The 26763-nt window shown below is 50.1% G+C and overlaps 1 protein-coding gene and 1 long non-coding RNA gene across 2 annotated transcripts in view; both read left to right on the forward strand.

Annotated features, from left to right (window-relative positions):
* Nucleotides 1-26763, forward strand: part of DDR2 (discoidin domain receptor tyrosine kinase 2) — an 89665-nt gene that overhangs the window by 41978 nt on the left and 20924 nt on the right. The window contains 5 exon segments of the mRNA XM_065554773.1: nt 250-312; nt 8782-8912; nt 9566-9776; nt 11448-11671; nt 21347-21474. Of these exon segments, the coding sequence (XP_065410845.1) occupies nt 250-312; nt 8782-8912; nt 9566-9776; nt 11448-11671; nt 21347-21474 (757 nt within the window).
* On the forward strand, nt 21483-24163 carry LOC135973126 (uncharacterized). Its single transcript, XR_010589819.1, has 2 exons — nt 21483-22901; nt 23553-24163. It is a non-coding gene; the product is annotated as an uncharacterized LOC135973126 (long non-coding RNA).

A 26763-nucleotide genomic window follows, 5' to 3' on the forward strand; every position in this document is an offset into this window, starting at 1 on the left:
GCAGCAGCGTGCAATGGGAACGTTCTCCTGCACACTGCTCCTAATGGTGGATTTGTGCTTGGAGGCTTTAGAATTTAGACTTGGCTGAGTTGTGGTAACCTGGGCTGGAGAGGGCTAGGAACAAGGTAGAGCTGAGTAGGTGCTCTGTGACATGAATTAAGTGCCACAGAGGAACAATCCATTCTGCCCTCACAACAGCTGTCACAGGCATGTCAGTGTCACTGACTCGTCCTCAATTCTGTTTCTTAGATGCAGCCATGTACAACAACTCCGGAGCCCCTCCTGAGTCGCCCGTAGCACCCACCACTTACGGTATGTGCGATGCAGTACGTGGACACTCTGTGTGCTCAAGAGCCTGGTCCCCATCAGGTCTGCAGAGGTGGCACATTCCTGCAAGTAAGGACTGGCCACTGGATAAAATGCAGCCCTCATATAGACCCCCCGAAACACATGCCACTCTATTAGAATAAGGGCACCAGAAACCACCTCCAGTCTGAGAGTAACAGCTGCTGCAGTACCCAGAGATTACTCCAATATGGCAAAATGCTACTTCATGATGACATGGGCATAGAAACACCTCTCACGTGATTATGTGGCCTGTGAGTGCCTGCTGTCAATCTAGATGTCAATCTGATTTAGTTGGGGATTGGTCCTGCTTTGAGGAGGGGGTTGGACTAGATGACCTCCTGAGGTCCCTTCCAACCCTGATATTCTGTGATTCTATGTGTATGATGTCATCCATTGCCATGGGATCGAAATGCCTTCCATGGCCAGGGCCCCATGTAGTCCATAAGTCCACAGATGCAAAATGTGTAGTGGAACGAGCCTCATACTGTGGACCAGTCCCCCTAAGACTAAGATTCAGTGAAAAAAAAGTTTTCATCCCTAATGGTTGTGAAGGTAACCTTCCAGGCCCAAACCAAGCAATGTCCTCCTGAGTCTGCAGGCATCCTGAAACAATAGCTTGGAGAGGTGTGAACTGCCCTAGTCACTTCAATGGGGTTTTAACACAACATCGTTTACTCTTTCATGGCTGATCATTTCATCAGAACCATCCAGCTTGTTTCACAGTGACAAATTGTTTAAACCTCCAGCTAGAGCTGATTGGAAATTTTCCAAAGGGCTCATTTTCTATCAGAACTTTTCAATTTTAAGGAAATTTCATTTAGAAAAATAATGTTTAGAAAATTTTCAACATTTTAATTTCAAAATGAATTATTTAAAATGTTTATAATACATGATATTATATATTATATCATATTAATTAAAATAGGAAATACCAATTACCAAAAAATTACAAAAACAATAGCCATTTTATAATATAAATTATATCACACATTGTGAGAGAGCAAAGGTGGGTGAGGTAATATCTGTTATTGGACCAACTTCTGAAGAGCCTACTGTTCGGTCTAGGCCAAGTAAGATCTAAGTTGGTCCAATTAAAAGATATTCTTCTTCAAGTGATGGTCTCTGTATGTATTCCAAACGTGGGTGCACATGTGCTCCATGCACTGGAATTGGAAGAACAACAAGAAGTCTGGTGGCACCTTAAAGACTAACAGATTTATTTGGGCATAAGCTTTCGTGAGTAAAAACCTCACTTCTTCGGATCCGAAGAAGTGAGGTTTTTACTCACGAAAGCTTATGCCCAAATAAATCTGTTAGTCTTTAAGGTGCCACCAGACTCCTTGTTGTTTTTGTAGATACAGACTAACACGGCTACCCCCTGATACTTGGAATTGGAAGGTTTTCTTAGCAGTGTTTGTTGACCCTCATGTGCATCGTGCGTCCCCTCATGCTCACAGTTGAGGGTATAATAAGCCATGTGGGTTGATGCCTCTCCAGTTCCGTCTTACCGCTGCATGGCTTGAGTCGGAAACCCTGTTCCTTTGCACTCTTAGCTTGCTAAGAGAGTGATCTACTTTCCATTCCTGTATATAGTTGTACATAGCTGTATTTAGTGTTCCATAGCTATTGTTCTTCATAGATAACTGTTAGTGTAGATTCCCCCCCACACACACCCCATTTGGGGAACCCCCCCCCTTGGGGACTATGCCTGGATTCCAGGCTTGAAGAACTGTGCCTCTTGCCCGTGCTCATTTTCTGTGAGCAATGAGCACCAGCGTTGCCTGTACTGCCTCAGCAAGAAGGCCCACCTCACGGCCCGCTGTTAGATTTGTAAGTCGTTCCCACCCTGAACACAGGAGGCTTGAGAGCTTTGCCTCCGGAAGTTCTCAATGGATGCAGTCATGCACCCAAGGGCACACTTGTATCTGGAACCACTGGTATAGAGACCATCACTGGCGGTGAGCTCCCCTCTGAACACCTCCCAGGCCCTGGATCTGTCAGTACCAAAGGCGATGGACAAGCCCCACCATGAGGGTAAAAAGCATGGACACAGGCACAAGAGCAGATCCCCGGCCCTGACCACTAATAAGCGCAGCATTTCCTCCCCAGGCCAGGTTGGGTGAGAGGTCGCATGTGGATCCCACCAGACCAGCACCCAAGCTGCCCCATGTTGAGTGCAAGGCAGAACACAAACAGGATCCAGCGATACCCTCACTGGCACGTGCACCGCCCGTCCCGTCAGTGGATCGACCAACACCGCTGACAACGCCTGGGCCCTCGGGCATGCCCAGAGGGACGTCATGCACTCCTAGGTTTTTGGAGCCTCTCCTCTCGATGGAGGAGCTGCTCCTCCCGTATCCACATTCTCCACCCCTTTCCAGACCTCCAATCACCACCGTACTCCCCTCTCTGGTGGATGAGTCTTTGTTGCTGCTACTGGAGAAGCACATTGTAACGATGCAGCCTCTGGCAGGACACTACTGAGAGTATCAATTCAGGACAAATAGCATAGAGCAGGGCAGTTATAGCCCAAGACTGGGTGTCCTTTGCACACCAAACCAGCCAAACAGAGAGGACTTCGGTTTTACCCCACTAGCTAACCAGAAGTCATACTAGCAATTCCGTCAGACACGCCAGTTTCCCCATATCACCACCAGCACCACTCCTTATGGGGATGAATGGTTATGAAAACCAATACACCAGTAAAAGAAAAAAAAGGTTCTCCCAATCCCAAAAGACCAAGCCCCAGGCCCAGGTCAATATACCAGTCAGATCTTACCCACAAATCACGCTGTTGCCAATCCTTTAGAATCTAAAATCTAAAGGTTTATTCATAAAAAGAATGAAATGTATATGAGAGTTAAAACTGGCTACATGGAATCAATTACATACAGTAATGGCAAAGTTCTTGGTTCAGGCTTGTAGCAGTGATGGAATAAACTGCAGGTTCAAATCAAGTCTCGAGTACATCCACAGCTTGGATGGGTCATTCAGTCCTTTGTTCAGAGCTTCAGTTTGTAGCAAAGTTCCTCCAGAGGTAAGAAGCAGGATTGAAGACAAAATGGAGATGATGCAGCTGCCTTTTATAGTCCTTTTGCCATGTGGCTTGTGCGTCCTTTGTTCCAAACACAAGCTACCCAGCACATGGCATGTAAAAACCTTAGAGTTCTGTCCATAGACATGTCCCTGCCTGCCTTGCTGAGTGACAAGGTGTATCTGCCTTCTCTCAATGGGTCAGTTGTATAGCTGATGGTCCTTAATGGGCCATCAAGCACACTAGGCAGTGCTGATGCCAAATTGCCTGGGGTGTCACCCAGAAGCATAGCACAAGTTTGAAATACAGACAGTATAGAGCCAATACTTATAACTTTAAATACAAAATGATACATGCATTCAGATAGCACAATCATAACCAGCAAATCATAACCTTGTCATAGACCAGGGGTCTCAAACACGTGGCCTTATTTTCTGCGCCCCGCGAGCTCCTCACAGCCCCCCAGCCCCCCCGCCCTCCCCAGCGTTTACCTAGAGCGGCTCTGGCCCGGCGCGCACCGGAGGCAGGGCAGACTCCCTGCCTGCCTGCCCTACCCCCACGCTGCTCCGGAAAGCGGAAAGAATCTGGGGGAGGAGAGGCGCAGGGGTGTGTGTTGATGTTGCATCAGGCGCCGCCCCCAGCAGCTCCCATTGGCTGTGGTTCCCCGTTCCCGGCCAATGGGAGATGCTGGGGGCAGTGCCTGAAACAACAGCAACACACACCCCTGCGCCCCTCCTTCCCCAGGTTCCGTCGGCTTCCCGGAGCAGCGTGGGGGCAGGGCAGGGCAGGCAGGCAGGGAGACTGCCCTGCCCCCGGTGCGCACTGGGCTAGAGCCCGCCCCCCGAACCCTTCCTGCAGTCGAACCCCCTGCCCTGAGCCCCTTGCCGCACCCCTGTACCCTGACCCCCCTGCTGCACCCCACACTCCTGCTGCACCCCAACCCCCTTCCCTGAGCTGCCTGCCGCACCCTGCACCCGACCCCCTGCCCATAACCCCCGCCGCGCCCCGCACCCGTCCTGCACCCCACACCCCAACCCACTGCCCTGAGCCCCCTGCGGCACTCCTCCTGCACCCTGACCCCCTGCCGCACCCCTCATCCCTCCTGCACCACACACCCCAACTCCCTGCCCTGAGCCCCTGCCACACCCCACACTCCTCCTGCACCCCCTGGCGGCAGGGAGGGGGTGGAGTTGGGGTGAGGATTTTGGGGATGGGGTTGGAATGGGGGCAGGGAAGGGGTGGGAGGAGGTGGGGCAGGGGCAGAGCCTCATGGAAGGACTGGAGTGGGGGCAGGGCTGAGGGCGGCGGGGGAGGTGTCAGTAATGCAGCCATCGGGCCAATGTACTAGTCCTCATGTGGCCCTCGTGGTCATTTGAGTTTGAGACCGCTGTCATAGACACCTTACTTCAGGGCCACCTGGGGGGGGGCAAGTGGGGCAATTTGCCCCAGGACCCGGGCCCCGCAGGGGCCCTGCGAGCCCTGGCCCGGCGGTGGGCCAGGGCTTTGGCGGCATTTATTTCGGCGGCGGGGGGCCCTTCAGTCGCTCCGGGTCTTCGGTGGCATTTCGGCGGTGGGTCGTTCAGTGCTGCTGAAGACGCAGAGCAACTGAAGGGCCTCCCGCCACCAAAATGCCGCCGAAGACCCGGACCGCCGCCGGGTGAGTACAAGCACCGCAGACAGGGCTGGAATCGGGCCCTGCAACGTCCCGAAGGAGCTGCCGCCGAAGTCCCGCCACTGTCTTCGGCGGCAGCTCAATCGCTGCCACGGAGGAACGTTCCTCCGCCGAAGTGCCGCCAAAGGCACCGGTAGCTGATTGAGCTGCCGCCGAAGTCCCGGCACTGTCGTTGTCGGCAGCTCAATCGTTGCCGCTGTCTTCGGCAGCATTTCGGCAGAGGGTCCTTCCTCCGCGGCAGCGATTGAGCTGCCCCTGGAGACAGCGGCGGGACTTTGGCGGCAGCTCCTTCGAATTGGGCCCCGCGGTGCCTAAAGCCGGCCCTGGCCGCAGCTCCCCCGCTTTGCCCCAGGCCCCCTGAATCCTCTAGGCAGCCCTGCCTTACTTGACCTCCTTTGTACAGGATTTGGTGTCACTATAGGACCTTGATTGCAACAATGATCTATACGGTCTCAGTTCATATTAATAACGTCACACACGTCCCATTGCTGCGTCACAGGCCTCCAGTACCCATGGTCCCCCCTGTTGCCCAAACCATCTTTGGAGTCCGAGGGCCTTTCAGAGTCAGAAACCTCTTTCTCGCCTATACCCCATCGGAGCCCAGAATCGCGACCCAGACTGCCATACCCCCCGGCGTATGATCCCACTGCGGAGGCCTGGTACTGTTAGACATGACACCCACCTATGCCCAGGGACCCTTTGTTTTGGCCATACTGGGCGCCCTGGAATCTTTACTGAGGATGCCAGGCACTGTTAATGGCCTTTTATAAACCATTCCCATTCGCCCTACGGCTCCATTTGTTTATGAGGAGGAGGAAGATGTGGAACCGATATTGCTGGTCCCCACTGCTTCCTCATTGAATAAGGCGCTTATTTCTTCCTTGCTCTCCCGGGTGGATGACCACCAATTCCAGGACTTGCCCAGAGGATGGAGGAGATCCAGGACATGCAACATGAGCTCCTGCACATTCTCCAACCCCAGGGGCCCTCTCAGGCAGGGCCAACTTTAAGCCGATTCCCCCGAATCGGGCCCTGCGCCTAAGAGAGCCCCGCACCTAAGAGGGCCGGGCGGAGTGCTGCAAGCCCATGGCCCCGCTCTTCCTGCCGGAGCGCGGCAAGCCCCGCGGTCCCGCTACCCTGACCAGAGCCCAGCAACCCCGCGACCCGCTTCCTCAGCGGAGCACGGCAATCCCCGCGGCCCCACTACCCCAGCCGGGGCGCGGCAAGCCCCGTGGCCCCGCTCTCCCATCCAGAGCGCGGCAAGCCCCACGGCCCCGCTCCCTCGTCTGGAGCCCAGCAACCCTGCGGCCCCGCTCCCCCGGCCAGAGCCCAGAAACCCTGCGGCCCCGCTTCCCCAGCTGGAGCCCAGCACCCCCGCTTCCCTGGCTGGAGCGCTGCAAGCCCCGCGGCACCTCTCCCCCGGCCAGAGCACGACAATCTGAAGTGCCGCCGAAGACTCGGAGCACTGCCTGGTGAGTACAAGCTCCACGAATCGGGCCCCGCACTTACTAAAGCCGTCCCTGCTCTCAGGCAGCTCTCCCCATCAATGAGGCTATTCTGCAAGCAGCAAGGACAGCATGGTACACTCCTGTCTCCTGTGCCCCCACACCGAAGAGAGCAGAGAGGCGGTATTTCGTCCCTTTCCCATCTCTCCATGAAGGTGATGTTCCTAGTGGCCATTTCCTCAGCTAGATGAGTCAGCGAACTGGTGGCCACGATGGCTAACTGTCCCCCTTACACTGTATTCCAGAAGGATAAAGTGTCCTTACGGCTCCACCCTAAGTTCCTTCCAAAGGTGGTGGTGGAGTTCCACCTCAGTCAGGCCGTCCACCTCCCTGTCTTCTGTCCCAAACCACTCACTCCCATGTGGACAGGATCCTGCACTTCCTCGACATGCACCATGCAGTAGCATTCTACCTCCACAGGACTTTCGCCTTTCACGCATCGATGAAACTGTTTGTGGCCATTGCTGACCAGTCCAAGGGCCAAGCCCTTGTCTCCAAGGAATCTCCAAATGGGTCTCCAGGTGTATCCGCGAATGCTGCACGCTATCCAACGTACAGCCGCTTGATAGAGTTACAATGCACTCTATGTGAGCGCAAGCAGCCACGTCGACCTGCCTAGAGAATGTCTCATGGCAAGACGTCTGTCGTAGCAACATGGCGCTCTGTACACACATTCACATCCCACTGTGCCATCACTCAAAGGGCGGCTGAGGACACTGCAGTGGGCCGCACTGTACTACAGGTTGCATTTCTTCTCTTCCTCCCACACACTTCCACACTGATCAGTACTCCCCCACGGTTGGAATACACATAAGGACTATTGCTCAAAGAAGAGGAGGTTACTTACCTGTAATTGGAGGTTCTTTGGGATGTGTGGTCACCATTTGTATTCCAATACCCGCCCTCCATCTCCTCTGCTGTGGACTGGACTACTCAGAAGTAATAGGGTCACTGGAGGGGCCTCGACCTGCATGGCCTCTTAGACCCTCGGCTGCGAGCACAAAGGGACACATGATGAATGTGCGGGTCAATGGACACTGATAAGAAAAGCTTCTGGCTCTGGTGCATGGCGTGCATGCGCACCCACATTTGGAATACAGATAGGGACCACACATCTCGAAGAACCTCCAGTTACATGTAGGTAACCTCCTCTTATCTTATCCCTTTGTCTCTCTCATTTCTGGGATTAACACAGCCACAACAATATTGCAAATGACCTATTATGACATGGCATCATAATAGTCAAAACATTTTCAACTTTTCTATTCTTTATATATAACCTCATTTCAACTTCTGTTTATAATAATTTTTTTTTTTTTTGAGATGTCAAATTTTCCTGCAGAATAGAAGTTCTGGGTTTCAACTCATTCTGCTTCCAGCTCCAGCGCTGCAGTTATGTGTTGTTAATATAGAATTCAGTGGCACGTTGAACAATAAACATGTGGGAACAGTCTGAAGCAATGAATGTAATATCAATAAGAATAGCACAGAGGATAATGGCACAGTCAGTGCAGTTATTTCCATAGTCAGTTCATTAAATGCCTCCCTTTTTGTTAAAATGAAGTTTCCACAGACTTTCTAGTCTGTTATGTCAGTATGTTGCAGAGTCCAGGGTTGTGGCTGCAAAATGAGGAGCAGTGTGTATCCTGGACTTTGACTTTGTGAGAGAGTCACATGAGTGTGGTGATGGGGAGTCTCGAATTATTAGTTACAGTCTCACAATCCTGGGTGTCCCAGGCTCCATGGCTGCAGAAGGGATGAGCAGCACTAGTGCAGCAGGGGCCAGCACAGAAGTGCCTCCCGGAGGGCAGGACTGTCTCTGACCCTATGCACCCCTGCACTCACATCCCCAGTCAATGTACAGGGCAGAGAGCAGGCTCTGCCCAGCTGTGCCTCTTCTTGCACAGAAGGGTGGAAAATGGACAGAGCATTGACCGTAACCCCCAGGGTGCTGGCCAGCAGAGTTGTGCTGCTGGTGTCTGCTCCTGGCAAGGATAGGTTGGCAAACAGGGAACCAGGGATGGAGTGAAGTGCAGAGTGCTTTGGGGTGGGGCAGTTATGCACTGCTTCTGGCTCATCTAAGCCCCGCTGTAGGGGTGGTGAGCCTGGAAGTACCAGCCGAGTAGACTTGCCAGTGACTGAGATCTATGTTTCCAATGAGAACCCAAGTTAAATCCAGCCTCCCAATGTGACCACTCCTGCTCTCTCCCACCTGCTGACAGATCCAACCCTCAAAGTGGATGACAGCAACACACGCATCCTGATTGGCTGCCTGGTTGCAATCATCTTCATCCTGGTGGCCATCATTGTCATCATCCTGTGGAGGCAGTTCTGGCAGAAGATGCTGGAGAAGGTGAGCAGATCCTGGAGGCTTCTTTGTAATGGTTCTGACAGCACTAGGTTCATTCCTGCAGCTGCATGTCAGCCCCTCTGGTGACGTCAGCACAGCCCTGACAGTAATGGAGTTTGTTCAGGGTGAGGCCCAGCTGGGGATGTGCACCACTTGCATCCCCCCCTGAAGCTCACAGGCGAGCGCATGGACCTGCTTGTGCAGACTGATTTCATCTAGCCACTGAGGGTGCGTCTACACTGGAATAAAAGACTCGTGACATGGCCACAGCTGGCCCGGGTCAGCTGACTCAGGCTTCCAGGGCACGGGCTGCATGGCTGTAAAATTGTTGTGTAGCCATTCAGGCTCGGGCTGGAGCCTGGGCTCTGGGAGCCTCCCTACTCGTGGGGTCCCCCAGCAGCTCCCTCACCCTTGCCGCCTCCCCCCACTTCTCCTCCCCCGGATTCAGTGGACTGTTTCCCTACTGCCCCTGGATTCGGCAGCCCTTCCTGGTTCACAGGACGGTTGTGTTTCAGGCACAGTCTGCCAAACAGGACCTTTTGGCCCACATGATTTGTCTTGCTGCTTTGGTCCACTGGGCCTGTCTGTTTGTCGAGAGTGGGGAATGTCCTTTGCTGGGTCCCTGTACTTTCTCCTTCTGCATCCCCACCTCTTAGGCTTCTCGTCGGATGCTGGATGACGAAATGACCGTCAGCCTCTCCCTGCCTAGCGAATCCAGCATGTTCAACCACAACCACTCCTCCTCATTCAGCGAGCAGGAGTCCAACTCCACCTATGACCGCATCTTCCCCCTGGGCCCAGACTACCAGGAGCCCTCGCGGTTGATCCGCAAACTGCCAGAGTTTGCCCCAGGAGATGAAGAGGCAGGTGAGGATTAACAAGCAAGTTCTGCAGCTAACACAGCTTTGTTTGAGCAAACAATGAGCAGCAGAGTGCTCCTGCAATGCCCTGCTATGCCTGCCCATGATGCCAGCTCCGGAGGCATCCAGTTGGGGGTAGTAGTGGCATTCAGTCTCACTACATCCTTGATCTGCCAGCAAGGAGCATGTGCTCACACTGACACTTGTGGTGGAGTCATTTTTAGGGTCATGTGTATAGCTGGGCACAAACAAAAAAGTTCCCTTGCGGAAAATTTTGATTTTTTTTTCTGTGCAAACTCAAAAATTGAAAAAAGCAACAGAGAGGGTCCTGTGGCACCTTTAAGACTAACAGAAGGTTAGTTAGTCTTAAAGGTGCCACAGGACCCTCTGTTGCTTTTTACAGATTCAGACTAACATGGCTACCCCTCTGATACTCAAAAATTTCAGCCAAAACATTTTGACTTGAAAATGCTGCTGTAGTGCCTCATGGGATTTATAGTTCAGGTGCCTCCTCTATAGGCTTGGCTTTTTGGTTGGATTACATCAACAGTTTAGACAGAAACATTTCAGCCAGGACTAGTCATGCATCCACTGGGAAATGGAGTGAGACCATTTCACATCATACGGGAATCGCATCACATGACAGCCATCCCAGTGGGAGTGACTTTAGACCAATACTAACCTGGAGTAAATTTGAACCATCAGCCTAGAGGTCCCAGGCCCCTATCCCAGTCCTAGGCCTCATCTCCCTGAGCCATGTTAAGATGGGCTGTGTATTTTATTTGATTACAAAATTTCAATTTGCCCTTGCCATGTGCAGTGTGGTGTTAGTCAAATAAGTCTCAGCACATAGTTTTTGGTCCCTTAAGTCTGTGACTAAGACAATTCAAACTGCAAGTATTTCAACTTAATATGGAATTTGATATTTGTGCTGTGTTGGTTATTTACCTATTTATCAAAGATCTGGAAAAGTGAAGTGGCAAAATGTGCAGATAATAAAATTATTTAATAGTAATACATAGCTCATAGCTTTCCATCTGGAGACCTCAAAGCAGTTTACCAAGCAGTTCAATATCATTCATTATCTTCATTTTACACTTGGGGAAACTGAGGCACAGAGGAGGGCAGTGACTCTCCCAAGATCACCCAGCAGCAGAGCCAAGCATAGAACATGTTTTCTATATCACAGTCCTGTCTGCTAGTCCACTCTGCCTCTTTTCAGATTAGTCAGGACTAGAGGAGAAACTTCCCAGGGATTTAACCAGGCTGGGGGAATGGGCAGCATGATGTCAGATTGAAATTTAATATTGACAAATGCAAAGTCAGTCGCATGGGAATGAACAATTAGAACTGCTCCAGCTGTGGCTTTGAAGAGTTTGATGATGCATTCTGAGCAGGGAGCATACATTCTGGATGAGGATGCTACTGGCTTCCCCTCTCTCCCCTTGTGTCACCTACGGCACCAATCCTAACTGGGCCTGGAAACTTGGAGTGAAGTTTCAGGGAGCTGAGAAGACTGTATAGGTCTCAGACCCCTTTAAGCTCTCCCAAAGCCTGGTCTCTTCTCCCCTGGCATCTGGGAAAGCAGATGGCCCAGGGCATTTTCTATGTGACTTCAGTGAGCTCCAGGGGAATAGTGCTGAGCAGCTGAGGAGTTCTCCTGCTCTTTTCTTCCCAGGCTGCAGTGGAGTCATCAAACCCGCCCAGTCAAGTGGCCCCGAGGGAGTCCCCCATTATGCAGAGGCTGACATTGTGAATCTGCAAGGTGTGACAGGCAGCAACACCTACTCTGTGCCTGCCATCACTATGGACCTGCTCTCGGGCAAGGATGTGGCTGTGGAAGAGTTCCCTAGGAAACTGCTAACCTTCAAGGAGAAGCTTGGAGAAGGCCAGTTTGGGGAGGTGAGTGTCTTGTCATGGGCTCTTACGTTCTCTCCAGATCCTGTCTGCTCCCTTGTGCTGTTGTTAGGATGGACCAGAGTCCCGCTGGAACACTGCCAATGACAACAGTGTTCTTAAACCACCAGAGAAAAATACACCCTGGTGCTGAAGGAGATGAAGGGATCTCTGGTGAGTCACCTGCTGTATGCAGCTAGCCTGCACCAGAACCACTTTGGAATGCGGTGGGGTTGTTTCTTGAAAGCTAAGCTGGATGAGCCTCGGTCGGTACCTCAGATGGGAGATCTCCAGGGCCCAGCTACATGCTGCAGGAAGTGATGTGTTGTTATTCAGAAGGTGGTATTGGCAGAGATGAAAGTAAGCATTCTCTCCCTCTCTGACTCCTCCTCCTGGCTCCAGCAATATTGAGGGTGCGGGGGCCCAGCTCCACGAATGTTCGGGGCCGGGTCTCCCCCCTGGTCCCCCCTGCTGCTCCCCCTGCGCCTCCCCTGAGTGTGGGCTGGCCCCCCTTTGCTGCCCCCGTGCACCTCCCTTCCGTGTAGGGTGACCAGATCACTGACATGAAATATCGGGACATGGGGAGGGGGGGGAACAGAGCAAAAAAAACCAACAACAACAAAGGTAAAAAAAAAAAAAAGCCGTTTTGCAGGTGCCGGGGGAATTAGCAGGCCCCGGGCACATGTGGCACATCCCGCCGCCCCGCAGGGAAGGGGCTGCTGGAGCGCAGCCAAGTGGGAGAGGCGCAGGGCTCCGGACCCCGGCAGCGGCGGGGGAGAGCGGCTCAGGGCCGTGCGAGTGGCCACGTAAAGTTTATTGGCGGGGGGGGACCTCGGCCGGCTCCTCACCCTGCCCTGTAGGGGGGTAGCATCCCCGCCCCGCGCCAGCATGTTTCGCCGGCCGCCGCAGGCCAGGTAAGGAGCCGAGTCCCCCCTCCCCCCTCGTCCTGGCTCCTCAGCTGAGCGGCATTCCTCCTCCCTCCCAGGCTTGCAGCTGTAATGCCGGGGCAAGCCTGGAGGGGAGGGGGTGATGGCCGGCTTCCAGTTCCTGGAGCTGGAAGCACCAGGCGGGCAGGCAAGGGGCTGCTCCCAGGAGGGAGACGGGGGGGAGCCAGGACGGGCGGGGAGGGGAGGACTCGTCTCCTTACCACCCCCCTACAGGGGCGAGGACCGGCTGGGGTCCACCCCGAGCCGATAAACTTTACATGGCCACTCGAGCGGCCCCGAGCCACTCTCCCCCGCCGCTGCCGGGGTCCAAAGCCCCGGAGCCCTCTATCTCCCTTCTGGGGGAGCAGCCCCCTTGCCCGCCCGGTGCCCGTACTCACCAGCTCCAGGAACTGGAAGCCGACCACCACCCCGTCCTTCCCAGGCTTGCCGCCATTACAGTGGCAAGCCTGGGAGGGAGGAGGAATGCCAAGTGCTTGGGGAAGAGGCGGGGCCAGGGTGGGGATTTGGGGAGGGAGCCAATCTCTCCGCACTCCCTCCCATCCCCAGACTCCCTCCCAGAGCCTGCACCCTGCACCCCTCCTGCACCCCAGTCTCCTGCCCCAGCCCAGGGCCTGCACCCCAGACCTCCTCCCCCACCCAAACTCCCTCCCAGAGCCTTGGGCAGGTGGGGGGTGGAGTTGGGGAGGGCAGAGTTTGGGCCCACCACCAAAATTTCTACAAACCTGCCACCCCTGCCGGCAAGAGCTGGTGCGCCATATCGGGGTGGACCAGCTTCCTGAGGCAGCAATTTAAGGGCTGGAGCCCAGGGCCCTTTAAATTGCCGCCAGAGCCCCGCTGCCAGAGCCCTGGGGTAGCAGCGGCGGGGCTCGGGTGGTGATTTAAAGGGCCCAGGGCTCCTGCGCCGCTACTGCCCCGGGCCCTTTAAATCCGCCGCTGGAGCCCCACTGCCGCTACCCCAGGGCTCCGGGGACAATTTAAAGGGCCCGGGCCCTTTAAATAGCCCCCGGAGCTGCCGGAGCCCTGGGGTAGCGGCGGCAGGGCTCTGGTGGCTATTGAAAGGGTTCGGGGCTCCCGCTGCCTCTACCACCCTGGGCCCTTTAAATAGCCACTGGAGACCTGCCGCTGCTACCTCAGGGCTCCAGCAGCAGGGTTCCGGAGACGATTTAAAGGGCCCTGGAGGGTAGCGGCAGCTGGAGCCCCGGGCCCTGTTGCTGGAGCCCCCGGGCTCTGTCGGCAATTTAAAGGGCCCGGAGCTCCGCTGCGGTAGCAGCAGCTAGAGCCCCAGACCCTTTAAATCGCCCCCTTTAAATCACCCCCGAACCCCAGGGCTCCCAGACACCTCTGCAGCTTGGTGCTCAGGGGGTGATTTAAAGGGCTTGGGGCTCCCAGCTACTGTTACCACAGCCCTAGCCCCGGACCCTTTAAATCCTGATTTAAAGGGCCTGGGGATTTAAAGGCCCTGCCTCTTCCGGTGGAGGCCACGCCCCTCCTCAGGACTCCGGAGTACCGGCAAGTCCTTTAAGTTACTTTCACCCTTGGGTATTGGTTCATGTAAGTCAGTGCTGAACAAATGCCCATGACTGTAAAATGTGCTGTCTAGTCATTTCCTAGGTGCAGGATAAAGGGGTGTCATCTTTACCTTCTAATTATATCCCCAAAGTTCATTGTTTGTACCATGAGTCCTGATAACCCCTGTAGCTTACTTTCCAGTGTGCTGCCTTCCTGCTGACGTCACATCCCTCCCTTCCCCCCAACTTGGTATGTCAATGACTTCCCATTGCATTAACCTACAATCCTTAACTTACATGTGCACCCACAGAGAGAGGTGAATAAACATTCTTTGTCTGGCAGAAAACTGTTAACTCTTCATGCCTTACATTGAGAGACCAAAGAAGTGTAGTTTATCCAAGAGAAAGTGAGGCAGTGACATGATCAGTCTATAAGTACTGAGATGGCGAAGAGATTTCTGACAGCAGACAGCACTTTAGTTAACATAATGAGAACCCATGGCTCGAAGCAGAAGTTAGACAAATTCAAAGAAGAAATAAGACACATTGTAACAGTGAAAGGAATTAACCGCTGGAACAACTTTCCAACAGTTGTGGTGGATTCTCCATTGCTGTGGCCCCCTGCCCAGAGGCTGGGAGGTACCCCTGACCGCGGGGCTAGGAGCTGGGGGCAGGGTTCCCCATGGCCTGCACCAACTGGGAACTGTGGGTCCCCCACCATCTGCTGGGGCTGGGAGCTGTGGGGTCCCTGCTGGCGGCAGCAACTGGGGAACTCTGGGGCTCCCCCGCTGCCTGCAGAGGCTGGGGTTGGTCTGGAGCTGGGGAGGTCCAGGGGATCCCCCCCACCCTGCAGGGCTGGGAGCTGGGTTGGCTCCCCTGCTGCTGCAGCAGCTGGACTGCTGAGAGGCCCCAATGTCACAGAGGTCACGGAAAGTCACGGAATCCGTGACTTCCACGACCTCCATAACATACTCCTAGCCTTAATTATATACCACCAAATCCAGAAGAGGAAGTGGATGAGTCATTTTACAAGCAGGTAACAAGATTAGCTAACACACATAAGCTAGTATGGGGATTTTAACTTCCTTGATATCTGTTGTAAGACTATTGTAGCAAAACATAGTACGTTCTGCAAATTCTTACTGTGTGTAGGGGACAGCTTTATGATTCAGAATGTTGAAGAAACAACTGGGAATCGTCCATTTTGAATCTGGTTTTGATGAACAGGGATGAATGAATTGCAAACATAAAAGCGGTTGGGAGGAAGTGATCACGATCGGATAGAATTCAAGATCCTATGGAAAGGAGAACATGAGAAAACAAGGACACTGCACTTCAAAAAAGTGGATTTCAGCTGACTCAGAGAAAAAGACCAATTAGGAAGAAAAGGAGTTGAAGGGGGCTGGCAGTTCTTAAAAAATGTAATACTAGTGGCTCAACATCAAGCTATTCTGACACAGAGGAAAGATAAGAGCCACAGGAAGCCAATGTGGCTGCACAAGGCGTTTTTCAGCTATCTAAAAACCAAAAGGGATACATACAGGATATGGCAGGAGGGGCATGTCACCAAGGAAGTATACATAGGAATAGCATGAGCATGTAGGGACAAAATCAGGAAAGCCAAGGTGAAGAATGAGTTACAGCTGGCAAAAAAATGTTAGAGACAACAGGAAGAGGTTCTTCAAATATGTCAGACAAAAAAGAAAGATCAGGGACAGTGTTGGTCCGCTGCTCAATGGAGAACTTGAGCTGATAAAAGAAGATGATAGGAAGGCAGAGCTGCTCAATGCCTAATTTGCTTCAGTTGTTTCTCAAAAAATAACATGTGACTGGATGACTAGCAAAGTTGCCATAGACCAGTGGTTCCCAAACTTTAACAACCTGTGAACCCCTTTCACTAAAATGTCAAGTCTCGTGAACCCCCTTCTAAAAATGAATATTTCCAGGGATTTTCTCCTTCACCTGAGTATAAATTATAAAAGCAGTGATCTTGGAAATCTAAAATTTGTTTTTATGACATGCTTATTACACACTATTATTAATTATTATTTATCATTACAGTATTTTTATTACATTATGAAAACGGCAACACTCTTCCAAGATCTCACTTTCGTAGCTTGTATCACTTTGTATAAGCCTGTTATAAGACAAGGCTCCTATGTTTCATCAAGGAGTATCAGATGTGAAAGAGCATGAACATATTTAAGGAGCCAACTCAAAGAGTTCCTCCTACGCAAGCATTCAGGTCTTGAGCTGTCCAGGCAAACAATGCACGTTACAACAAAGCTTAAACTTGTTCTTTGTAATCAATTTAAATACAATACGAGCTGCCTATTTAATTTTAGAAACAACAAAAAATATCCATCTCCCTTTCCATTTCTTATAAGGAGTCTTGAAGTTTAAATCTCCTCAGTGTGATACATATGTTTGCTTTGATCTGCTTAGCTCTTGGAAGTCCAGAGGCTTTGGGCTGCTGGCCCTTATGCTGCCCGGAGTCCCTAGGGACAGCTCTGTCCACCATTAGGGAATTTTTTCCCGAGAACCCCCTGTAACATTTAATGAACCCCCAGGGGTTCATGAACCCCAGTTTGGGAACCACTGCCATAGACAATAAAGGGGAAGGGATGCAGATCAAGATAAGTAAAGAACACGTCAGAGATCTTCTTACCAATTTGAATTCATTCAAATGAGCAGGGCCGGATGCTAATCACCCGAGGGTACTGAAGGAATTAGTTGAAGTCTCTGAGCCACTGGCAATAATATTTACAAACTCCTGGATAACAGGAGAGGTCCCGGAAGACTGGAGAAGGACTAACGTAGTGCCAGTCTTTAAAAAGGGGAAAAAAGACGTGCCAGGAAACTAGAGATGGGTCAGCCTGACCTCAATCCCTGGGAAACTACTAGAGCAATGTATGAAACATTCAGTTTGCAAATACCTGGAGGATGAAGGGGTGATCACTACCAGCCAGCAGGATTTACCAAGAACAAATAATGCCAAACCAGCTTATGTCCTTCTTTGACAGGGTAACTGATTTAGTGGATAGGGGGAATGCGGTGGACATAATATACCTGGACTTTAGCAAGGCTTTTGACACAGTCCCATGTGGAGAAATGCAGGTTCAACAGAACTACTATTAAGTGGATTCATAATTGGTTAAACAACCGCAAACAAAGAGTAACTATCAATGGAATGATGTCGGATTGGAGGGAGGTCTCAAGTGGGGTTCCCCAGGGATCGGTTCTGGGCCCAGTGTTGTTTAACATCTTTATTAATGACCTGGATATAGGAATAGGGAGCATCCTGATCAAATTTGCAGATGACACAAAGCTGGGGGGGAAGGATTGCCAATACACCTCTACCCCGATATAATGCTGTCCTCAGGAGCCAAGAACTCTTACCGCGTTATAGGTGAAACTGCGTTATATCGAACTTGCTTTGATCCGCCGGAGTGCGCAACCCTGCTCCCCCGGAGCACTGCTTTACTGCGTTATATCGTGTTATATCGTGTTATATCGGGTTGCGTTATATCGGGGTAAAGGTGTACTTTGGAGGATAGAGCTAAAAGTCAGAGGAATCTTGGTAAATTGGAGAACTGGGCTGTCCACAACAAAATGAAATTCAACAAAAAACAAATGTAAGGTGATACACTTAAGGAAGAAAAATCAAATGCACAAATACAGAATGGGGGAAAACTGGCTTGGCAGCAGCACTGCTGAGAAGGCTCTGGGAGTAGTGGTGGATCACAATCTCAACATGAGTCAGCAATGTGAAGCTGTTGCAAAAAAAGCAAATGCAATTTTAGATTGCGTTAACAGAGACGTAACATGCAAATCATGGGAGGTGACTGTATCGCTCTACTTGATGCTGTTTAGGCCTCAGCTGGAGTACGGTGTCCAGTTTTGGTCACCAATATATAGAAAAGATGTAAAGCAACTGGAAAGGATCCAGAGGCAAGCAACAAAGATGATCAAAGGGATGGAATGCAAGCCATATGAGCAAAGGCTGAAGGAACTGGCTATGTTTAGTTTGGAAAAGAGGAGATTAAGGGGGGACATGACAGTAATTTTCAGATACTTGAAAGGCTGCCATAAAGATGGATAGGAATTGTTCTCTTGCCACCGAGGGCAGGACAAGAGGCAATGGGTTCAAATTACAGCACAGCAGATTTAGATTCAGAGTGGTAGCCGTGTTAGTCTGAATCTGTAAAAGCAACAGAGGGTTCTGTGGCACCTTTAAGACTAACAGAAGTATTGGGAGCATAAGCTTTCGTGGGTAAGAACCTCACTTGCCTTGCATCTGAAGAAGTGAGGTTCTTACCCACGAAAGCTTATGCACCCAATACTTCTGTTAGTCTTAAAGGTGCCACAGGAGGACCCTCTGTTGCTTTTTACAGATTTAGATTAAATCTCAGGAAAAACTTCCTTTCTATAAGAGCATCAGGAAAATGGAACAGACTGACAAGGGAGGTTGTGGAAGCTCTTTCACTGGAGGTTTTCAAAAGGAGGATGGACAGCCATCTGTCTTGAATGGTTTAGACCAGAGGTAGGCAACCTATGGCACCCGTGCCATATGCGGCACGCAAGCTGATTTTCAGTGGCACTCACACTGCCCGGGTCCTGGCCACTGGTCGGGAGGGGCTCTGCATTTTAATTTAATTTTAAATGAAGCTTCTTAAACATTTTAAAAACCTTATTTATTTTACATACAACAATAGTTTAGTTATATATTATAGACTTATAGAAAGAGACCTTCTAAAAATGTTAAAATGTATTACTGGCACGCGAAACCTTAAATTAGAGTGAATAAATGAAGACTCGGCACACCATTTCTGAAAGGTTGCTGACCCCTGGTTTAGACACAACAAATTCTGCATCGTGGCAGGGGGTTAAGAGATGATCCTTGCAGTCACTTCTAACCCTATGGTTCTAAGATCTATGAATCTATTACATTTTTTGCTCATATAAAATGTTGCTTTTAATTCCACATTTTTTGTGAAATTATCTAATTATACTCAATAGCAATAGCATGAATATTCAATTTCAAATATAAAAATGAGAATAGTGCTAAAGTTTCTTTGGGAAAAAAACAAAACGATGAAGTGAAATTCTAAATAGCTTCCTTTTCCATCAAAGCACTATTTTCCAACTGCATTTGTCAAAAATTATTTTCTCCACGGCTTCTGCCGAAGCATGATTTCCAGAGCAGATCAAAAAAGTTCACTGGAACAGGTTTCTGTTGGAAAATGCAGTTTTGTCAAAATCAAAATGTTTTGAGGGAATGTGTCAATTCTGATGAAATTTTTGATTGAAATTTTTCAAAATGATTCAAACTCAAAAGGAGGCGTTTTGTTTAATTTCCTCGTTTCATTTCATTGCAACTTCCTTGTTCTGTTTAATTTTTTTATATTATCACAATGAAATGTTTCAATAAGGTTCTTTTGAATATGTCAGAATATGTCAAAATTTTGACTATTTGTCCTGATTCAGGATGAAAACACATTTTGGAATTTCCCAAGGGACAGAAATTCCAATGAGCTCTCAAGATTTGTCTGTGTTTCTGTCAACATCGATAGCGGGGGCCTTGGTGGGGCTTGTCCTGATCTGACACAGAGCAGCCCTGTGGTTGCTGAAAACTAGAAAACGTCCCTTCAGACCAGCCTGAGGTAGAGCAATTCCAGTGACCTCACTTGGAAGGCAGACTCGCATTCCTTTCACTTTATGCCTAGAGTAGCTATTCTAACAGTTATGACCATGTCTAATGTTGATGTTGCTCCAAAGAGTGTGTGGGACACATTTAGGATGGGAATGATTCCCTCTTTGAGATTCCTGGGAACTGTGTGCTGCTTACATGTCCTGCAATGGGATTTGAGCTTAGTGACTCCGCACACATCATCCCCTGTGCACTACCGGGCCTGGAGCCCCTCTCCACATGGCCTCCCTTTGTAGTCTCTCTGCATTGCACAGCCCTAGCACCAGGACATCTGTGCCAATGCCAGAACAGCGCCCAGGAGATGGATTTTATTTCAAACGTGTTTAATTCATGTTGTAAAAGCTGAGACGAACGTACTAGGCACGTGGTGTCTGTGGAACCATTTTGCTTCAGCAGAACAAAGCTATGTAGCAGTTCAATAGAGTTACTGACAGTCGATGCTATATGAAAGTGTATATCTCCCACAAGACCTTGTCAAAACTAGCAAAAGAGTTCATTTGTGCTCAGGAAGCACAGAGATCACACACCTCATGCAAACTCAGCCTGGGCCCTTCCAGTCAAGCTGGGTTCTTTCCATTTCCAAATTATCACTAGTTCTTCAGACTAAATTATGGCCGCGGGGACAGCTGTGGAATCCCGTTGTTTTCAGGGAGGGTGATGCGGTTGTGATTGATTGGATCTGAGTAAACAGTTCTGTTGCTGGTTCTGGCTCACTCAGCCTTGGTTGTATTGGCACTGACAGGAGTGAAAGGCAGTAAAGATTTATTTTGGTCATCAGACAGAATGTAACACTCTTGGGGAGCAGATTTGCAGAGTGAGGTGGCCCCGTTGTGTCACATCCAGTTTCCAGAAGAGGACTATGCTGCTGCCATATGTGGTGCTGCCTTGGCTTCGGTCTGTGCCCACCATTTCTTACTCCACTTTACAATTTGTGGGTCATATTAGCTCCGTGGCTGCATTCTGAGGATCAAGTAGCAGCAGTGGTTGACTTGTCAGAAGGTTGTATGGCCTTTTCTTGCAGATGCAGCTACTGTCATCCATGCTTTTGCTTAGAGCACTCTACCAGGTCCTTGTTTTTCTGGGCATAGGGAGTGCCCTGGGTGAGTGCATAGGGGCTTGTAGTGTAATAAAACAAAATAAATCAGTAACTGTTTGCCAGGTATTATTATTGTTAGGACCTAGAGCTGGCAAAACAGCCATGGGAATTATTAGAACTGAAAATAACTGCTAACAGAATTTTCAAGGGTTCCTATCTATAAGAGCAGCAGGAAAATGGAACAGACTGCCAAGGGAGGTTGTGGAAGCTCTTTCACTGGAGGTTTTCAAAAGGAGGACGGACAGCCATCTGTCTTGGATGGTTTAGACCAGGGTAGGCAACCAGAATTTTTAAGGGTCTGATTTGGTTCAGTTTGAGGGTAAGAATGAGTTGCTCTGATTTGACCCCCAAGGAAGTCCCAGGTTCAGGAAACAGAGAACCAGATGGCAACGGTAAACACTACCCATTGCCCCCCTCTAGGTTCATCTCTGTGAAGTGGAGGGAATGGAAAAGTTCATGGACAAAGATTTTGCTTTGGATGTCAGCTCCAACCAACCTGTCCTGGTGGCTGTGAAAATGCTGCGAGCAGATGCCAACAAGAATGCCAGGTATTGGGGTCATGTGGAGTTTGATGACTCAGTATGTACCGTGAGCTTGAGCCTCACTCAGAAAAATACACACAGGCCCTGGGTAACAGAAGACTAAGTCCCATTTTCAAAAGCAACTCAAGTCTGCTGTGTTCCCTAGACCCTTTTGAAATGTCATCCTTACACGGTTTAGCAAGGGACACAATGGAGGCAGCAAGGGCTTTGCTCTGAGCATTCCCCTTGCATGGCACAGGGCATTCTGGTGACGCCAAAGACTTACGCCGTATGGAACGATATTTCTTTTTTAAAACTCTAGGGAATTCCATCCGAAAGCAGCATTTTGAGAACTCACTGAGGAGTCAGGAAATGCCAGAGATGGGGTTGCATGTGGCCCCCTTGTGGGGGGGTGTAACTCTGTAGCCTTTCATCACATGGTTATGAGGAGTCCGGTGGCACCTTAAAGACTAACAGATTTATTTGGGCATAAACTTTCATGGGTAAAAAACCCCACTTCTTCAGATGCATGGAGTAAAAAGTACAGATGCAGGCATAAATATACTGACACATGAGGAGAAGTGAGTTACCTTACAAGTGGAGAACCAGTGTTGACAAGGCCAATTCAGTCAGGATGGATGTGGTCCACTCCCAATAATTGAGGACGAGGTGGAAAATTGCTTTTGTAGTGAGCCAGCCACTCCCAGTCCCTGTTCAAGCCCAAATTAATGGTGTTAAATTTGCAACTGAATTGTAGGTCTGCAGTTTCTCTTTGAAGTCTGTTCTTGAAGTTTTTTTTATTGACATATGGCTACTTTTAAAGCTGTTTATTGAATGTCCAGAAAGATTGAATTGTTATTCTACTGGCTTTTGTATGTTACCATTCCTGAAGTCTGATTTGTGTACATTTATTCTTTTACGTAAGTCACCTGTAGTAGGTGACTTCTGGGTACCCGTCTCGCTCTGTCAATCTGTTTCCTCACTTCCCCAGGTGGGTACAGTAGCATAGCTGGGGGGGAGAAGGGGGAGTGGCCACTCCCACTGAGCACATTCCCCAAAGGTGGCACCTTTTTAATTTTACACTCACTCGGGAGCACTTCCCAGCAGGGGCGGCACATCCGGGTCTTTGGCGGCGGATGCTTCAGTCACTCTGGGTCTTCGGTGGCAATTCGGCGGCAGGTTTTTCAGACTTCATCGGCAAGACTTGGGTTTTTCTTTTTTTTTCCTTCGCTGCTTCACAGCGGGTGGTGCCTTTTTTTATTTGTTCGCTTCCCCTGCTGTTAGAACCTGGCTACGCCACTGGGTGGGTATTGTAATTTTATGAATGCTTGATAAAGATCTTGTAAGTGTTTGTCTCTGTCTGAGGGATTGGAACAAATGCGGTTGTATCTTACGGCTTGGCTGTAGACAATGGATCGTGTGATGTGTCCTGGATGGAAGCTGGAGGCATGTAGGTAAGTATAGTGGTCAGTAGGGTACTTTATGTGACCATCACTTATTTGCACTGTAGTGTCCAGGAAGTGGATCTCTTGTGTGGACTGGTCCAGGCTGAGATTGATGGTGGGGCGGAAATTGTTGAAATCCAGGTGGAATTCTTCAAGGGCCTCCTTCCTATGGGTCCATATGAGGAAGATGTCATCAATGTAGCGCAAGTAGAGGAGGGGCACTAGGGGACGAGAGCTGAGGAAGCGTTGTTCTAAGTCAGACATTAAAATGTTGGCATACTATGGGGCCATGTGGGTACCCATAGCAGTGCCACTGACTTGAAGGTGAGGAAACAGATTGACAGAGCGAGACGGGAACCCAGAACTCACCTACTACAGAACAGGCCCAACAAGGAAAATAACAGAACACCACTGGCCATTATGTACAGCCCCCAGCTAAAACCTCTCCAGCACATCATCAACGATCTACAACCTATCCTGGAAAACGATCCCTCACTCTCACAGACCTTGGGAGGTAGGCCAGTCCTCGCTTACAGATAGCCCCCCCAACCTGAAGCAAATACTCACCAGCAACTACACACCACACCACAGAAACACTAATCCAAGAACCAATCCCTGTAAGAAACCCCGTTGCTAACTCTATCCCCATATCTACTTTAGTGACACCATCAGAGGACCCAACCTCATGAGCCACACCATCAGGGTCTCATTCACCTGCACATCTACTAATGCAATATATGCCATCATGTGCCAGCAATGCCCCTCTGCCATGTACTTTGGCCAAACTGGACAGCCTCTATGTAAAAGAATAAATGGACATAAATCAGACATCAGGAATGGTAACATACAAAAGCCAGTAGGAGAACAGTTCAATCTCTCTGGACATTCAATAACAGATTTAAAAGTAGCCATCCTTCAATGAAAAAACTTCAAGAACAGACTTCAAAGAGAAACTGCAGAGCTACAATTCATTTGCAAATTTAACACCATTAATTTGGGCTTGAATAGGGACTGGGAGTGGCTGGCTCACTACAAAAGCAATTTTCCCTCTCTTGTTATTGACACCTCGTCCTCAATTATTGGGAGTGGACCACATCCACCTTGACTGAATTGGCCTTGTCAACACTGGTTCTCCACTTGTAAGGTAATTCACTTTTCCTCATGTGTCAGTATATTTATACCTGCATCTGTAATTTTCACTCCATGCATCTGAAGAAGTGGGGGTTTTTACCCATGAAAGCTTATGCCCAAATAAATCTGTTAGTCTTTAAGGTGTCACCGGAATCCTCATTTTTGTGGAGACAGACTAACATGGCTACCTCTCTGATGCTCATAACCATGTAATCAAGTATCAGTCATTCCTGTTACATCTGCTCCTGAGTATCTGCACCCAGCGCCTGACTCTGGTCCCCCATCTCTGCTGTTCCCTAGCTGCCCATGGTTTGACATTTGCAGGTTTGATTTTTAAAAGACTACACATGTTCAAGTCCACCCCATTGGGCTTCTGCTAAGAGCCCTGCCACCCTCAGCAATAGGTTCTGCTCTCAGTGCCAAGAAGCACGGTCTGGTCAAGTTAGGCCAAGCTCCAAGGAGTTCACAGGCCCCCCAGTTATGGGGGAGGGGGACTGAGTGGCTCATGGCATCCTTGGCCATGTGTCTGTGGGGGCATCTCTGAGTGGCTTGCAGTGCCCCCTGCCACCTGAAGGAGGTCTAATCTAGTTGGGCCAGTGACCTCATTCACTAGAGCAAGTCCCGTATTTTGCATTAAAAAATGGTATTGGATTGAAAGTATGCACCAAAGAGGGACCAATCAACCGCATGGGAAACAGAGGAACTTTTAAAATATTAGCTTTTATTATTATTATTTATCTGACTAGTATGCGGTTGTCACCGCTGCCTTCTACTTTGGAATCAGGACTGCTCAGTTTGCAATCACACCTGTGTCAGAGGCCTTATACAGCAACTGGAGAGTCTCCTTTAGCTCAAGTGGTAGGGGGCTATGCATTTAGAGCAAGCGGACCTGATTGCTGTCCCCATTGTTGCCATGAAATCCCAAGTAGTCATGGGCTTCAACACAGGGAAAGCCAGGTAGTTCTAGGGAGCCACAGGTGTCTGTTACAGTAAAAAATCTGGGGTTATGCAGTGTGAGGTCCCTGCTGCATGCATATGTATCCTACCTAGACCAAAACTCTGTGAAGCTGAACTTAGGGTTGAGAACATGGATCAGCAATTAAAGGGAAAACACAAGAATGTTGTCGTTAATAAAATCAAGAAACTTTTTAGAAAAGAAGTCCAGGAAATTTGCAGGAAATTTCAAAAGCTCCAAAACACTTGGAAGTCTGGAAATGCCCAGTTAAGATACAAACATAACTCTGTCCCTTAGTGAGGCTAACCTCTCTTCTTCCCATCTTTGTCCCTTTCATTCCTACGGCCCGGAAAGGTTTTCTGCCCCAGGCACTTCCATTGTGCAATGAGTTATTTTGGATCACGAGGGCGCTCAGGGCACATATACACAGCAGCTGGAGGTGAAATTCCCAGCTCAGATAGACAGCTACATGCTAGCGTATTAGTAGCAGTGTTGCCATGGCAGCATGGATGGTAGCTCAAGCTAGCTTCCCGAATACATGGCTAGATTGAGGATGGGATCACACTTGAGGGGCTAGCTCAAGCACTGCCTCTGCTGCTGTGGCCACATGTCTATCTCTTAGTGTGTGAGCTTGAGCAGAGCTAGCATGTGTACACCTCCTGGAGCTGGGGATTACACCTCCCAGCATAGCTGTACCTGAACGCTCTGCAGCAGACCTCCCAGCAGTCCCAGGTTTCACAGGACTGTCCCACTGTGACCCTCCAGCTCAGCTGAAGCAGCTCCTGTCCCATAGGTCTAGCTGGGCTTGGCTCCCCGCCTCATTGAGGGGCCAGGACACATACGAACGATTGGCATGGCGACCCTGCATGCCAGGAACCCAGGTCACAATGCCCCTCATAGGGAGCTGAACCCAACCAGCCCTGCAGGAGAGGAGCCACCACTGTGGGGTAAGTGGGAGGCAGGCTTGCTTTCAGCCCCCAGGGAGCAGCACCTGTCCCACTTCAGCCCCTGCAAATGTTGGGAGGCATGCCGCAGATCAGGCTGGCTTCCTAGTGCTTGGCTCATGAAACTGATGGGTTAGGCTGCAATTCTTTCATGGAGGTCCCAGAAGTCACAGATTCTGTGACGTTCGAGGACCTCCATGACTTCCGCAGCTGCTGGTGCGACTGACTTCAGGGCAACCCAGGCAGCTGGCTCCAGGGTCTGCTGGAACAGTGGCCGGTGTAGCTGGCTCTGGGGAGTACCTGAGCAGTGGTCTTGGGAGTACCCTGGGGACTGCCCAAGCAGCAGTGGTCCCAGGGTGGCTGGAGCAGTGGCCCCAGGGATGCCCGGAGGCCATCCAGAGAGCGGTCTCTGGGAGCAGCTGCTGGGGGGCTGTCAATCCCAGCACTGGAGCAGGCCCCCCACATCAGGGGTCCCCTGGAACATCAGGGGCCTCCTGGAGCAGCAGGGCCCCAGAAGTAGAGATTTAGTCATGGGTATTTTGGGTAAGTCATGGACAGATCATGGGCTGTGAATTTTTATTTATTGCCCGTGACTTTTACCAAAAATACTCATGACTCAGTTATAGAATATCAGGGTTGGAAGGGACCTCAGGAGATCATCTAGTCCAACCCCCCTGCTCAAAGCAGGGCAAATCCCCAGATAGTTTTTTTTTTTTTTTAAACCCCAGTTCCCTAAATGGTCCCCTTAAGGATTGAACTCACAACCCTGGGTTTAGCAGGCCAATGCTCAAACCACTGAGCTATCCCTCCCCCCTTAGCCTTACTGATGGGACCCATGCAG

The sequence above is a fragment of the Chrysemys picta genome, chromosome 8, assembly GCF_011386835.1.
Source record: "Chrysemys picta bellii isolate R12L10 chromosome 8, ASM1138683v2, whole genome shotgun sequence".
Taxonomy (NCBI): Eukaryota; Metazoa; Chordata; order Testudines; family Emydidae; genus Chrysemys; species Chrysemys picta.